The following is a 16,551-nucleotide window of genomic DNA, read 5'->3' on the forward strand; positions in this document are numbered from 1 at the left end:
TGATATTCCACCCAAGCCACCCCTATTTTCATCACCACCAAGTATGGAATCTTCCCTTAGAATCTGAAAAATTACACCCAAGATAACCTAATTAAAATGTCTTTATATGCACTGGGATTTGTATCTCTTACCCAATTCAACACAATAATTTCCTGGCACTTCACCTCAAGGGAATAATACTCTTAATTCTCAGAAAAATTTTAAACATTTCCATAAAGACAATTAATTAGGCGGTGCTCTGAGTTAAACACTACCCCCAGAAGGATCATTCTATGGTTTACTGATGATATTAATTTTTTTTTTTGCCACCAGGGTTATTAGTAGTACTTGGTACTGGCACTACAAATCCATTGCTCCTAGTGGCCATTTTTCTTTCTTTCTATTTTTATTTGATAGGACAGAGAGAAATTGAGAGGAAATGGGGATATAGGGAGAGAGAAATAGAGACACCTGCAGACCTGCTTCATGGCTTGTGAAGAATCCCCTGCAGCTGGGGAATGGGGGCTTGAACCCAGGTCCTCATATCTGGTAATGTGTGTACTCATTTGGGTGTGTCACTGTCTGGCCCCATAAAATAACTTTTAAGAATAGCTTTCTCTTCCAAGGTTTTGTCCTTCAACAGTGAGAAACACCATCTGTATATCTGACCTTTAGTCACCAGTCACACTTCATTTATCTTACCACCCAGTTTAAATTAAAAGTGTATCCCACTAGGGGACTTGTAGTTTCCCCAACCCCAAGATTTCCTTTCCTCAAGGGATCCTTACCTTATTGTTTTATTCAGGCACCCCTTTCCCAGTATCCGAAACCCCTCCCTGCCTCCTTGCCTCTTTACTTCCTATTTTTCCTTTGGATCTTAGAGGAAATTCGCCATCTTCCCTATGTGATCACTACTATTTAATTGTAAAATTCTAAAGGCAAGGATTCTAGTTTATAGGCATTTTCTTTCCCCTACTTTTAAAAAATAAATTAAGCAACTCTAAGTATGAATTTTTATTTTTATTTATGTGATATTACAGACTGAAGTGCATAAAGGAAAGCAAGAAATGAACATATTTATTTACCCTCTATTTTTATTCCAATAATTTTAATGTTAGATTTTTTTACATTTACAAAGAAATTTCTATTACAATGCCATTTTGTTGTTCTATTTCACTAAATATGATTCCTCAGTGCATTTTACAAAATAATCAACCCTCTAATACTTTTAATATATTTAGTTACTTAATGATAGAAAAAGAGAGATACAAAGACACCAGAGCACTCTGATTATATTCATTTCCAGGGGTTAAAACAAGTCTGTCATGAATGCAAAGCATATGCTCTACCCACTGGGTCTCCTCCCCAGTTGCTTAACTCATAATCCTAAGCCTACTGGCTGACCCACAATAGATGTTAGTAACTTTAAATTCTGAAATGATTAAAACCTTCTCTTAAACAATCTTTAAAAATTTAGCAAAAGGAAAGAGAGAAAGATACAACTTCAACTTTAGCATATAGGATGGATATGTTCTCTCTACACCCACCAGAGAAATTAACTACCTATAATGCTGACTGCCCATTTCTTCCACAAAGAAAACAATTTGCCTCGTAGATCAGTATTTGCAAGATAACCTGGAAGAAAAAGAAAGAAAAGTAAAATTCCAAGTTACTAATATGTAACAGGAACACAAAGATGATAGCTACTTCTCCAGCTTTACCTTGAACCCCCCCACACACAATATGAAAATGGTAACATACCTTTTCATCCCCCAAATTGAAGCGCAGCTTGCTTAAGGGTAGAAGTTGCCATTTCTGAAACGTACACTGACCACGGCTGTGGTGCGAGCCCTGGCTGCAGCTCGGGCTTGGGCCCTCTCTTCTTCATCTCTTAGAGCCTCTTCATACCAGAATGGAAAGGCACTGGGGACTGTATCGTGCACTTTGGCCAAGAACTCCAGGACTCTCATCTTGCTGGTTTCAGCCTTGGCTTTGGGGCCCCATAGGAACTCATAGCGGGGAGGCTCACTGTGGCGCACCTGGCGGTATTCCAGGTAGTTGAGCTGCACCAGATCTTCAGTGATGACCTTTCTGGGCTCTCCATAGATGAAGTGCTTCCTGTCAGCATGCACACCCATCATATTCAGCACTTCCCAGATCTCCTCCTCTGAGGCACAGTTGCCTTTCATGAAGATCACACCCAGTACAATCATAAGAAGGCCAGTCTTGGGCATGTTCTCTTCATCATTCATCGTTCCATCAGAGGAGAGGTTCAGTTTGTTGACAAGGGTGTAGCAGTGCCTGATGGGATCCACTTCCTTCAGATCAACACCGAAGGCCAGTTCCATGTGGTCAGAGGCTCTCTTGATGATTTCGTTGAAGTGATACTTGTATTTTTTTATGACAAACTTCAGCATGTCTGCCTTTGTAATTGGCTCTTTTTTTTGATACCTCTGCAGCAAGAACTGCACCAACAAAATCACCTTCTTGTTTAATGGGTCTCTGCGCCAGAGCTCAGGGATACTTGACGTTCTGGGGGGTGCCACATCTTGACTTTTGGCACCTTCTTCTGAATCAGCATTTGCTATGGCTGACGCAGCACCGATGGTAGCTGGGGTTTCTTGAGGCACCTTATGCTCGCAAGATGTCCCAATAGGAGGAAAATTATGAGATCTATCCTCAGCCTGAGGCTTGGCAGACTGATTCTCTGCCTGAGGCTTGGCAGACTGATTCTCAACCAGAGGCTTGGCAGACTGATCTTCAACCTGACACTTTGCAGACTGACTCTCAACCTGAGGCTTGACAGACTGATCCTCAACCTGATGCTTTGCAGACTGACCCTCAACCTGAGGCTTGGCAGATTGCTCTTCAACCTGAGTCTTGGCAGACCAATCTTCAACTTGAGGCTTGGCAGAGGCTGCGGGATCTTTTTCTGTTGCCACAGAAGCCTGGGCAGTCTTCAGAAACCGGCTTTCACCGCGGAGCTGGCGGCGTTTCTCTTGAGCTCGGAGCTTGCTCTTCTGACCTCGAGGCATGATGATTCTGCTTAGAGACAGCAGGTACGAGTGCAAGCAGTTGGCTTGATGCAGAAGCGACCCTAGAAGATGGAGGAAGAGACGGTGAACACAGCTTCAGTAGGGAGATTCTACTTTGAACTCCAAAAGCCACCTCTGTTGATTCCCTGTAGGATAATATTTTAGAAACCCACAAGGTAGGAGTGAAGGGCGGGGGGCTATTCAGGAACGCCCCATTTCTATGGGGGCTTATCACGTTTGTTCTAAATCAGGATGCTAAACTTGACCACTGACCAGTCCTTGGACTCCTCATTCGACTGGCCCAATGCTGCATCTTCAGACCCTGATTTCTCCCCAGGGCACCAATTCCCTGGGCGGCAGGCAGGGAGCATTCGGGCCATGAGCGTGGAGGTGGAGGTGGAGGTGGGATCAGACTCAGCAGCTCAGCAGGTGAGGGTTACACCTGCCGCTCTAGTGCTGCCCTCTGCTCAGGTGACAGGCTCCAGGTCACCAGCCTGGCGGAAGTCGGCGAGTGCTTCCGGTAAAACGCACCTGGCGACCTCGTGAAGCCGCGAAGACAAGGTACTTAAGTGTGTATGTGTGGGGGAATCCTCTGCTTTTTCATGAGGGGCAGAATTCCCTCAGGGGATCTCTCGTGACTTCCGACAAAGCCTGAAACCTGTGTGTGTGAGTCCAGAGAAAAAGCGGCTCATTTCCCGCTGAGCCGCAGAAGGAGGAGCCTGGACCGAGCCACCATGCCTGGACCTCCTGAGACAGTAAAGGGGTTCTTTGTGCCACCACCCCAGCCCCGTTGTTTTTCTAAAGTTACTCATTTCTTGTTTGACACAGGGTTTCATCTGCTAGAGAAGCCCCTCTTAGGGTGGGCGTTATCACTTTGCCAACTCGACCAAACCCATCAGGTAAGACATGTTTGTATATAATTCAATAATTAATACTTTTCCGCTCGCCTTGGTTAAATGCTGTTAATACTGCCCTGGTTAAATATCCTATTGTAAACTTCTTTTTACCTAAGATTTTGAGCAGTTTCTTTCCAGAAAGGCTGTGTACAGGTCTGGGGAAATAACATGAGGACGTAGAACTTGCCTGCCTGAGGGCTCAGAGGTTCCAGGTTCTGGCCTCAACACCCCTTTATGCCAAAGTTGAACCTGCTCTGAGCTTCCTCTCATTTTCTCTTTCACTCAAAGTAATCTTTTAAAGAAGGTTATGTGCACATTTGTTAGATTTCTTTATTGTTTTTTATATATTGCTGCAGTTCTGTTTCCCACCTAATCATTTTATGTGACTAGACTCTTGATTTTACGATATTGATTTACATCGGCTTTCTGCAGGTTTTATTTAAAATTATATTTACTTATTTGTTTTGGAGAGAGGCAGCAGGAATTGAGAGGGGAGAGAGGGAAACACCTGCAGTGTTGTTTCACCACCTGTGAAGCGTCCTCCTGCTGCAGCTCCTTTTACATTTGTATATTTGGCAGCTGTTTTTTTTTTTTTTGAGGTTTTTAATAAGAGCATGCTACTTTCTTTTTTTTAGCATGCTACTGTTCATTACTGTGTGTGTGTGTGTGTGTGTGTGTGTGTGTGCGCGCGCGCGCACGCACACGTGCGAGTGTGTTTTGGCTATGCAACTCAAATCAGGTTTGAATAACAGAATCAATACCATAGCTGTGTAAATTACTGTACTCTGGATTTTACTATGAATGTTTCTTTTTTCCTAATATTTCACACTTAGATATCTGCAGTGTTGGTTTTGCCATATGGAGATTTCATCCCAGTGTAAGTTTGCTAAAAGTTATTACCATAAACTCCTGTTGAATTTTTTTATTAAAGTTTTTCATTTCTTCCTCCCTGCAATGATCAAATGCTTTCTCCATCTGTTATCTAAGTGAATTCCACTATACAGTTTTTTCCCAAAGGTGATACAATCTCTATAGTCTGTGAACATTCTCTGTTTCACCATTTAATTCTGTATTGGATATACTATGAATTTGTTGTTGTTGTTAGCCAGAGCTGAGCAATCAAAAGATAAATGGAGGGAGAGGAAGAGGAAAAAAAGAAAGTGCTACTGCTTTTTCCAGACTCTGGGAGAAGCCCAGGAATACATTCATAACATACATTTTTTAAAAAATTGTGAAATTTAAATTTACATTTACATTTTACATTATAAAATTTACATTTTAAATTTACATTAAAATTTAAAATTTAATTTTTTAAAATATTTATAATTAAAAATATTTTTAATTCAGACAAAAAGAGATGGGGAGAGGGTGCATCAGTTAAGCACACAAATACTAAGTGCAAGAACCTGCACAAGGATCTGGGTTCGAGCCCCTGGCTCCCCAACTGCAGGGGGGACACTTGACAAGTGGTGGCAAAGAAGGTCTGCAGGTGTCTGTCTTTATCACTCCTCTATCTTCCCCACCTCTCTCATTTTCTCTGTATCCAATAAAAAGGAGACAATGGCCACAAGGAGCAGTGGATTTGTAGTGCAGGCACTGAGCCCCAGCCATAACCCTGGAGGCAAAAACAAACAAACCAAAGGAAAAAAAAAACAACTTTGAGTAAGTTAGACTCAAGAACTTTTTTATTTTTTGAAGCAAACTCATCTAGCGGGGAAGCAATTACAGAAGCCAGACCTTCCATCTTCTGCACCCCACAATGACCCTGGGTCCATACTCCCAGAGGATTAAAGAGTAGGAAAGCCATCAGGGGAGGGGATGAGATATGGAGTTCTGGTGGTAGGAATTGTGTGGAGTTTTACCCCTCTTATCCTATGGTTTTTGTCAGTGTTTTCCTTTTTATAAATATATTTTTTTAAAAAGTGGTTGACTAAGTTAACTTCTTTCTTATATAGTTGAGTTTCCTTAATGTAGTACATTTCCCCTTAACATTTGGTGTAATAGTCTTTTAAATTCTTTTGTTTTATTTTTATTTATAGGATAGATACAGTGAGAAATTGAGAGGGAAGAGCGTGGTAGAGAGAGAAAGAGAGACACCTGCAGCACTGCTTTCTCCCTGCAGGTGGGGACCAATGCCTCCAACTCATGTCCTTGTGCTCAACCAGGTATGCTACTACCTGGGCCCCTGTAATAGACTTTAAATGTTGTTGGGACTAGAACATTTTGGGAGTTTCAGTTTTTATCATTCAGTGAAGTTTTGTATTTATTTATTCTCTCTCTTTTCAGAGCACTCCTCAGCACTGGTTTATGGTGGTGTTGGGGATTAAACCGGGGACTTCAGAGCTTCTGGTATCAGAATCTCTTTGCATAAACCATTATGCTAACCACGCCTCCAAGTTTCATATTTCTTTCTTTTTTAAAAAAGATTTTATTTATTTATTAATGGGAAAGATAGGAGGAGAGGGAAAGAACCAGACATCACTCTGGCACCTATGCTGCCAGGAATCAAACTTAGGACCTCCTGCTTGGGAGTCCAAAGCTCTATCACTGTACCACCTCCTGGACCAACAAGTCTTTTATCTTTTAAAAAAATTTTATTACTCATTTTCCGTTCTGTTGTCCTTGTTTTATTTTGTTGTTGTTGATGATGTTGTCGTTGGATAAGACATAGGACAGAGAGAAATTGAGAGAGGAGGGGAAGACAGAGGGGCAGAGAAAGATAGACATCTGCAGACCTGATTCACTGCTTGTGAAGCGACTCCCCTGAAGGCAGGGAGCTGGGGGCTGGAACCAGGATCCTTATGCCTGTCCTTGTGCTTTGCATCAAGTGTGCTTAACCCTTTGCACTATCACCCGCCCCCCCCCAAGTTTTGTATTTCTATATAGACTTATATAGGGCTATATATTTTGCTACAGTTCTACTTTATTGGATTTACAAGTTTGTAGACATATTTATAAAAAATTATTTTAACTTGGGTCAGAGATGTAGCTCAGTGGTAGAGCACATGCTCAGTGGTGAGGCCATGAGTTTCATTCCTAGCACCAAACGTATGCACAAATAAAATAGCATATTTCAGCACCACCATAAGCCAGAGCTGAGCAGTAGTGATCTGGTGAATCTCTCTCTCCCTCTCCCTCCCTCAGGAGCAGTAGTAATCTGGTGAATCTCTCCCTCTCCCTCTCCCTCTCCCTCTCCCTCTCCCTCTCCCTCTCCCTCTCCCTCTCCCTCTCCCTCTCCCTCTCCCTCCCCCTCCCCCTCCCCCTCCCCCTCCCCCTCCCCCTCCCCCTCTCCCTCTCCCTCTCTGTATTACTCTAAAAATAAAATAACTTTTTGAAAAATTAAAAAATAGCACATTGTGCCTGATACATTAATAAAGTTTAGTAATGATAGTATCTTTTTTTATTTAAGAAAGGATAAATTAACAAAACCATAGGGTAGGAGGGGTACAACTCCACACAATTCCCACCACCCAATCTCCATATCCCACCCCCTCCCCTGATAGCTTTCCCACTCTCTATCCCTCTGGGAGCATGGACCCAGGGTCATTGTGGGTTGTAGAAGGTATCTTAAGCCTGTTTAGATCAAGGTTTATTTGTGCATTGATTGGCGCACTCTAATGGTGACACTATGGAATTCCACTGAGACATATGTAATAGGTGTTTCTTTTGTGGTGATATTGACAGTATTTTCAGGAGCATTATTGCCATCCCTTAATCTATTAGGGGCTACTGAAATGCAGTTCTCAAATTCTTTCTGACGTTAACTAAAACACCCCTTTCAGTAGAACCTTTTATTTTCCTCCAATTTGTTTTTAATTTTTTATTTTCTCCACTTTATAGAAGGTTAATTGTTTACAGCACAATTGTAAACACATGGGCTCTATTTTGCTTTCTTGAGATGAGCTTTACAATGTCTCCACTATTCTGTTAAGAGAGAGCTGGATAGGTAAAGAAAACTAAATCTTTGTCTTGTTATTATCAAAAAGAATTTTAGCCCAAAGCATATTGTATTGTATAATTTAAATAATGAATCATTTGATAAACCATTTAAGAACTGTTTGAACAATTCATTTATCCTAGGGATGATTAATGAGCAGCTGTAGAATAATCAATATTCAGGCTCTAGTCTTTGCTACATTTCATGTTACTTGTGCTTACATATAGTTTTGAATTTGGAAAACAGGAAATTTTTCTAGGATTTATTTAAAATGAGCTTTTGTTGAAAGGATTCAGTTTCTTTGTTTTCTATTTTAAAATATATTTTTATTAGTGATTTAACATTGTTTTACAGAATTATCAGATTTCAGGAGTATTTTTATACTTAGACTTGGTATATGTCACTACACTCCCTATCAAAGTTCTGTGTCCCCCTCAGGTCCTCCCAAACTTGCTTCCCCAGCCATCTTAGTTGTCAAATTTTATGACTGAGTTTTTAAATATTTTTTGAGGGTTCAAGTACCTGCACCGTGACTCTACTGTTCTGATGGCCATTTCTTTTTTCTTTTTTGATAGACACAGGAATAGAAAGAAGGGAAGAGAGAGGGCAAGTAAGAGATACCTGCAACCTGATTGAGTGCACACATTACCTTCTGCTTCCCACCTGCAGTGGGGAAGCAGGTCTGCAGATGTCTTTCTCAGTTTCTCTCTACCCTATCAAATGAAACAGAAAGAAAAAACAAAGAGGAAAAATGGCCACCGGCAGATTTGTAGTACCAGCACTGAGCCCCTGTGGTATCCCTGGTGGCAATTAAAAAGAGAGACACACACAACACTGCTTGTGAAGCTGTGGGGACTGGGGCTTAAACTGGGGTCCTTGTTCATGGAGATGTATGAACTTAACCATGTGGTCACACCACTGCCTGTACTCCCCATATGGATAACCAGACAGTATGCCAATTGAGTTCTGATTTTTCTTTAAAAAGTCTAATGTGAATATGGCAAGTATGAGTGTTGCTACTTACATGCCAGCAGACTAGAAATAATTATGACATTCTGGGAGTCGGGCTGTAGCGCAGCGGGTTAAGCGCAGGTGGCGCAAAGCACAAGGGCCAGGCATAAGGAACCTGGTTCGAACCCCGGCTCCCCACCTGCAGGGGAGTCACTTCACAAGCGGTGAAGCAGGTCTGCAGGTGTCTGTCTTTCTCTCCCCCTCTCTGTCTTCCCCTCCTCTCTCCATTTCTCTCTGTCCTATCCAACAACGACGACAACAATAATAACTACAACAATAAAACAACAAGGGCAACAAAAGGGAATAAATAAATAAAATAAATATTAAAAAAAATTATGACATTCTTTGTTCTTGGTTCACAAACTTACCAATTATAGGGATCTCATAATTGCATATTAGGATTCTATATGTTAATGTGATAAAAACCAGATTTTTTACTATGCTAACTTTTAAGTTTATTAAAGTTTCTAAAATCTTCTTCCACTTGTTAGACAACTGGATATCTGGGCCTTTTGAATGATTATTTCTTAAGTAGGTACCTTTTTGCACATGTTTCTTGGTAAAAGAGAAAGTTGGCAGAGCAGACACTTAACCTCTGGGTGAGAGGTCCTAGGTTACAAACACAGGCTTATCTCTGGCTATTTTAGAGTTCTTGATCTATTAGAACTTTTCTCTTGTTCCCTTGCCTATCCTGCTTCTCTCTGAATGGCATAATTCCTCAAACAGAAACATCCTCTAGGATGATTTGACTCATGACACCTTCAGCTTTTCAATGGCTGGAGACTTTTTTTGCCTTTTTTATTCTACTACAGTTCAACATGAGCAAGTCGTCCACCCATGTTTGTTGCTTCTAGTAACATTTCAGCCATTTTAGTGGTCACAGTGCCAATGAAGTCAAGTTCTGAAGACTTCCCCATCCCCTTGCCTCATTTGCTGAGGTATCAACTCTAACCAAGAAGATGATTTGAAGGAGAAACATGGCCCTTTAATGATGAATGGCATTTTAGAGGAATAGGTTCAGCTGCTCTCAGTTAGCCAACACCTGTGACATGACGCCAGACTAACAGTCAGGAGCCAGTTTGTAAACTCAGAATACCAACATTTTTGAATAAGTTTCACTTGCAAGACAACAAACATACTGGGTAGAACTTTCATTTTGGAAATAAGTTAACATTAATAATGAATGATAAGGAAGTATTGAGTCGGAGTGAGGACTAAGGTGAGTGAGAAATAAGATGTTATAGTTTTAAATAAAGAAGAATGAATCTTACCCTGAACTTGTATGGCCCTAACCATGAGACTTTTACATAATTATACGTTATCTTGTTTGAACATTTAGGCATCATTTCACTGTTTGCCTTAATGATTTTGAGCAATAAAATCACAGTATATGAAACTTAAAAATTAGAGAATAAATTCATTCTATTATTATTATTATTATTATTATTATTATTATTATTATCAGAGTAGTGCTCAGCTCTGATTTATAATGGTGCTGGGGATTGAACCTGGGAACTGTGGTCTCTCAGGCATGAAAGCCTTTTTGCATAACCATTATGCTATTTCTCCAACCCAAGATTATTCTCTGTATGGAGCTGCGAAATGATTAAATAAAAGTATATGAGAAAATGCTTTTGTAAAATTTACAAATTACTTGTTATTTAAAAATATTTGTTGAACACTTTTGAGAAAGTTCTAAAAATACTCTTGACCCCTCCTATGAAATATCAGTGGATTAATTTTCCATGGCTGAATAATTCTTTAGGTGCGACTCATTTGTGTTCACTGTTCAGGTCCTTACTCTCAGTGTGTCCTGTTTACCATGCCGTTTTACTGTCAGGAAGTTTTAGGCAAGGATTCATTTGAAGGATTCAGGTTGCTGGCTAATTAGAGTTCGTTGTAATTGGGTAAGACTGAGGTTCCTTGGATAGATGTCAGACAAGGGGCCACTCCTGACTCTGAGATGTTAAAGGCCACTCCTGCCATATAGTCCTCTCAGTTCTGGCTTATGGTGGTGCTGGGGATTGAACCTGGGACCTCAGAGCCTCAGGCTTGAAAGGCTTTTGAATGACCATTATGCAATCTCCCCAGCCCCATTGCCCTTTTTTGAGGGCTTATCTGGTCATGTTGGCTCCACTAAAGATATTATTTTTCTTTTGTTTAGTTATTGCAGGGGCATTACTGCTTGAATCATTTATTTTTATTTATTTATTCTTTTAGATAGAGACAGGGAAGAGGGAAAGACATCTCAGTACTGGAGCTTCCCCTAGGGCCACAAGGGCCAGGCTCAGATGTGGGTAGCAAAGCAGGCACGCTCCACTTGAGTTATCTCGAAAGCCCAATCTTCCTTTCTGAAAGTCAGCTGTGCCCTTTAAGAACTTAATCGGGTGAGACCTTTCCTTTAATAGTACACTCTAATTTCATCTCAGGTAGTTCACTTTCCAACAAAGTCCCATAACCTAGATATACACCAGTTTCTGTGAGAGAGAGCTTATGTGCACACGTATTCATAAACTACTGCAAAATATATACCTGAAAGCAGGACTACACTAGAGTTTGCAGTGAGTACCTCCCTAACACTTCCTCTCCACTATTCCAAGCTTGGGATCCATGATTGCTCAACAAATTGTTTGGCTTCATATGTTACCTCTCTTTTCAATCACCAGGTTCCAGATGCCACCAGGATGCTGGCTAGGCTTCCCTGGATTGAAGACCCCACCAATGTGTCCTGGAACTCAGCTTCCCCAGAGTCACACCCTACTAGGGAAAGAGAGAGGCAGACTGGGGGTATGGACCGACCAGTCAACGCCCATGTTCAGCGGGGAAGCAATTACAGAAGCTAGACCTTCTACCTTCTGCAACCCTCAACGACCCTGGGTCCATGCTCCCAGAGGGATAGAGAATGGGAAAGCTACCATGGGAGGGGGTGGGTTATGGGGATTGGGTGTTGAGAATTGTGTGGAGTTGTACCCCTTCTACCTTATGCTTTTGTTCACTAATCCTTTCTTAAATAAAAAATTAAAAAAAAAAAAAAGAAAGAACTTAATCACGGGAGTGACTGACTACCACATTCGCAGGTTCTTCCAGTTTTGAGTCTGAGTAGATTATGCAGAGGGTGAACAATTATAGGTTACTTTAAAATTCTGCCTTTTGAGGGGCTGGGTGTTGCCCCACCTGTTTGAGTGTTTGTTATGATGCACAAGAATTTGGGTTCAGGGAGCCCTGCGGTAGTGCAGGTTAAGCACACATCTCGCGAAGCGCAAGGACCGGCACAAGGACCCCCCAACTCCCCACCTGCAGGGGGTTGCTTCACAAGTGGTGAAGCAGGTCTGCAGGTGCTTTCTCTTCCCCTCTGTCTTCCCTTCCTCTCTCCATTTTTCTCTGTCCCATCCAACGACAACAGCAATAACAACAATAATGACGATGATAAACAACAAGGGCAACAAAAAGGAAAAAATAGCCTCCAGAAGCACTAGATTCATAATGCAGGCACTGAGCCCCAGTAATAACCCTGGAGGCAAAAAAAAAAAAAGAATCTGGGTTCACGCCTCTGGTCCCCACCTGCAGGGGGAAAGTGTTCAAACACTTGACTTCACAGTATTATTTCATCATTAATCACTGGTACCACGGTTATCACTGGGCCTTGGTGTCTTTGCTACTAATCCACTGCTTCCAACAACTTTTTCCCCTCTTTTTTTGGTCTACTTTATTTTATAGGAAAGAGAAATTTGGAGGGGGGTAGAGGGAGATAGACAAGGGGAAAGATACCTACAGATTTGCTTCACTGCTCATGAAGTGTCCCCCTGCAGGTGGGGAGTAGGGGCTCAAAACCAGGTCCTTGAGCACGGTAATGTGTGCAGTCAACTGGGTGGACCAACACCTCGCCCCAGGAAGCACTTTTATTGGATTATTTATATAACAAATCTAAGTTAGGTCACTACCATGGCAAGAGTAAGGTAAGCATTAATGAATGAGTCTGCCAGTGTTTTCAGTATAATAAATGGAAATCAAGAAGCTTCAGAACTCATTCTTCTTTGCAGTACAGTAGCTTTAAACAGAGAACAAGAAACTGTTTTTTACATTTTTTTTCAAAAGTCTAGCAGTAATCAGATAACAGAATGTGGAGTGACCCATTGAACACTAAACTGGACCTAAGACATGAGCTTCAGTGATTATCTACCTGCAGCACACCATTTAATGAATATCTTTACCTGCCTAGGCCACAGTTCCATTTTAAGAGGTAGTTGAACTAATCTATAGTTTGCAGCTGGTGCTTGCTAAAAACACAATGTAAGTCGAAAAAACTGTATGTGTATATATCAGAGCGCTACTCAACTCTGGCTTTGGGTGGTGACGGGGAATGAATCTGGGACCTTGGATCCTCAGGCATGAATGCCTTGTATAAATACTATGCTCTCTTCATTGACTAAATTTATAATTTAAAAATAATTTTGAGAGTCAGGTGGTAGCTCAGCGGTTTAAGTGCACGTGGCGCAAAGCACAAGGACCAGAGTAAGGATCCCAGTTCAAGCCCCCCACTCCCCACCTGCAGGGGAGTCGTTTCAAAAGCGGTGAAGCAGGTTTGCAGGTGTCTTTCTTTCTTTCCCCCTGTCTTCCCCTCCTCTCTCCGTTTCTCTCTGTCCTATCTAACAACAACGACATCAAAAACTACAACAACAATAAAAAGACAACAAGGGCAACAAAAGGGAAAATAAATAAAATTTAAAAAATAATTTTACTTTGAAAATGATTTTATTTTTAAGTCATATTTTAAAAGTAATAAATAGCATCAGATTCTATAAGATATTTCAGGGGGCCAGGCAGTGGTGCACCTGGTTAAGTGCACAGACCTCAGTGTACAAGGACCTGGGTTCAAGCCCCTGGTTCCCACCTGCAGAGGGAAAGCTTCACAAGTAGTGGTGAAGCTGTGCTGCAGGTGTCTCTGTCTCTGTACCTCTCTGTCTCCCCCTCCCCTTTCAATTTATCTCTGTCTCTATACAATAATAAATAAATAAAATAAACACAGAATTACCAAAAATATATTTTACTTGAAATGCCTAGAAAGGAGTAATCTGCAAAGTACATAAAGGCAACATAAAAACAGTACACATTTCTACAAGGTAGTTGGGAAATTTTCCTTGACTGTACATGGGAAAATTAGAGGAGTTCAGGTAAAAAGAAACACCAGCCTAAAATAGAATTTCAATTATTTTCAACAAGAGAGGTCTAATTTATTTTATAAAGAATATATTATAAAGAAATACTGTTAGAAATATTGTTGAAATTAAGAAAAAAGAAATATAGCTAACAAAAATAGAAGTTTGGTTAATTTAGCTGTTAGCAGTTATATAAATAGGTTATATATTTTGCCTGTAAAGAAATTAGTTTCCAAGTTATGAATATATAATGGAATATTTGGAGCATTTAAAATCTTCTTAGCTAAATGATTTTTGTTTATTAATTTTTACTCATAGTGTTACACTAGAACTAACAGTATATATGGATATATATATAGATACCCACTCATGGGGTAGATAAGAGAAAAAAACAAGTTATCAACTACAACAAGATAAACAGAAAGTGTTCTAAGAAAGATGTGGTTATGACTGGAAAAAATTAATTAGCCTACTTTCCCAAAATGCATTCAAGTCTTCAGTATGACTTTATTGTGGACTGCGGCACATATATTTTCCTCACCCCAATCTCTAAAATATCTGTCGTAGAGCCACAGAACTATGAGGGGAAACAATAAGAAAGGACAAATATTTGTAAATGAAAATTTAGCTACTTACTATTTGAAGACCTATAATGTTCAAGGAATTTACCATGTGCATTTTAAATCTTGTGGTATAGGTTTTATTCACTGGACTACATAGGCAAAACAAACTTGAGGGGAGTCGGGCTGTAGCGCAGCGGGTTAAGCGCAGGTGGCGCTAAGCACAAGGACCCGCATAAGGATCCTGGTTCAAGCCCTGGCTCCCCACCTGCAGGGGAGTTGCTTCACAAGCGGTGTAGCAGGTCTGCAGGTGTCTATCTTTCTCTCCCCGTCTCTGTTCTTCCCTCCCCTCTCCATTTCTCTCTGTCCTATCCAACAACAATGACAACAATAATAACTACAACAATAAAACAACAAGGGTAACAAAAGGGAATAAATAAATAAAATAAAATAAACCCTTGAGATTAATAGGGCAAAGAGTCTTTCATTTATCCATTTAGTTCATAGAATTACTCTGAGAACTTCATTAAAGTCATAAAAATAACAAAATTTTAGATTGGAAAAAAGATAGAAGGGAACCAGATGTACAGGGACCCACGTTCGACCTGCAGATATTGGGGGATGGGACACACTTCACAATTGGTGAAGCAGATCTTCAGGTATCTTTCTCTCTCCTCTATCTCCTCCACCCCTTTCAGTTTCTCTCAAATGTCGAATAAAATAGAAAAAAGAGAGAGAAGGCTTTTTTTCTGTATGCTCAATTGGGTATGCTACTACATGGCCCCTGATGATTTCCTTTTTAGCCTTTGTTTCTATTTATAATATTAATAATTAAAATAATGGATAAATTTACTCTGAACTAAAAGCTAGTATGGGAGTAATTATAGCAAAAAATACAAAATTTCATATAAGGACATAGTTCATATTTGAATTTTCTTAACCATTCAGTTGAAAAGATCCTTAGGAAATATGATTTTAGCTTTATTTTATAGAAACTTGTTTTTATCTGGTGGACTTTAAAAAAAATCAAGATCAAAAGTGGAATTTCAGAGTTTGATTTATATATTATTTTAAATAATTATTGAAAGATCTATTTTTATGTAGTTGGGGGAGCCCAGAACACCACTCAACTCTGACATGCGGTACTACTGGGTATTAAACCTGTGGTTTTAGGCAGGGAAGTCATGTGATTTAGCACCGACATCTCCTCAGCCCCAATTTTACATATTCTTACAGCAAATGAACATGAGCCGATTCTGTGTACTTTGAATACCAACTTGACAGCTTGTATTTAATTCCCACTTTAATAGTTTTCTGAATACAAAGATAATTTACTACTTAATTCAGTAGTTATTTGTTGGCAAATAAGTTGTTCATTCACTTTGTTGGGAGTTGGATATAAAATGATAAGTGAAATGTGGGCAAACACTGCTCCTTGGAGCTTGTCATCTAGTGGAAGGGATAGATATACATCCAGCAGACACACATAGACATTTATTACAAGCTGTGAACAAAGGAAAGAACAGGAAGGTAAAATAGTAGGATTCTACTTGGTAATTTTGGAAAGGCTTTCCTGAAGAATGAGTGCCTTCACCATGCATACCTTTTTAAAGAAACCAATTGTATCATAGGCTAATTGAGGCTAATTAGGTTCCTGTGGCATATTTCTGGTTACAAAACATCAACAGTTTTCTAAATAAAGACCCAACACACTTTCTAATATTCTTTTTTTGTACCTATTCATTTTGGACCCTTTTGTTCAGAGTTTTGGGTGGTCAGACACAATCCTGGCAACTCAGGGCATAACGTGAGAACTAACACTGAACAGGATACATTTACATCCCCCACACTTATTTAGACTGGGATTGTCTAGATGTACCACTGGGCCTCTAACATGGACATCTTTAAGATATGGGAGGAAACTAGAGCCTCTGGAGGAAAGCCATGTCCACCTGGGGCCAATGTGCAGATTCCATG

The 16,551-nt window shown here is 40.3% G+C and overlaps 1 protein-coding gene across 1 annotated transcript in view; it reads right to left on the reverse strand.

The window, feature by feature from the left end:
• Positions 1–1,035: 1,035 nt before the first annotated feature.
• Positions 1,036–16,551, reverse strand: part of LOC103127157 (melanoma-associated antigen B18-like) — a 94,954-nt gene continuing 79,438 nt past the window's right edge. Inside the window, exons 3-4 of the mRNA XM_007538050.2 lie at positions 1,741–3,076; positions 1,036–1,614 (exon numbers count right to left, since the gene is read on the reverse strand). Coding sequence (XP_007538112.1) covers positions 1,773–3,014 — 1,242 coding nt within the window. The 5' untranslated portion in view covers positions 3,015–3,076 and the 3' untranslated portion in view covers positions 1,036–1,614; positions 1,741–1,772. The remainder of the gene's footprint in view (positions 1,615–1,740; positions 3,077–16,551) is intronic.

This window comes from Erinaceus europaeus, chromosome X (assembly GCF_950295315.1).
Source record: "Erinaceus europaeus chromosome X, mEriEur2.1, whole genome shotgun sequence".
NCBI classification, from domain to species: Eukaryota; Metazoa; Chordata; class Mammalia; order Eulipotyphla; family Erinaceidae; genus Erinaceus; species Erinaceus europaeus.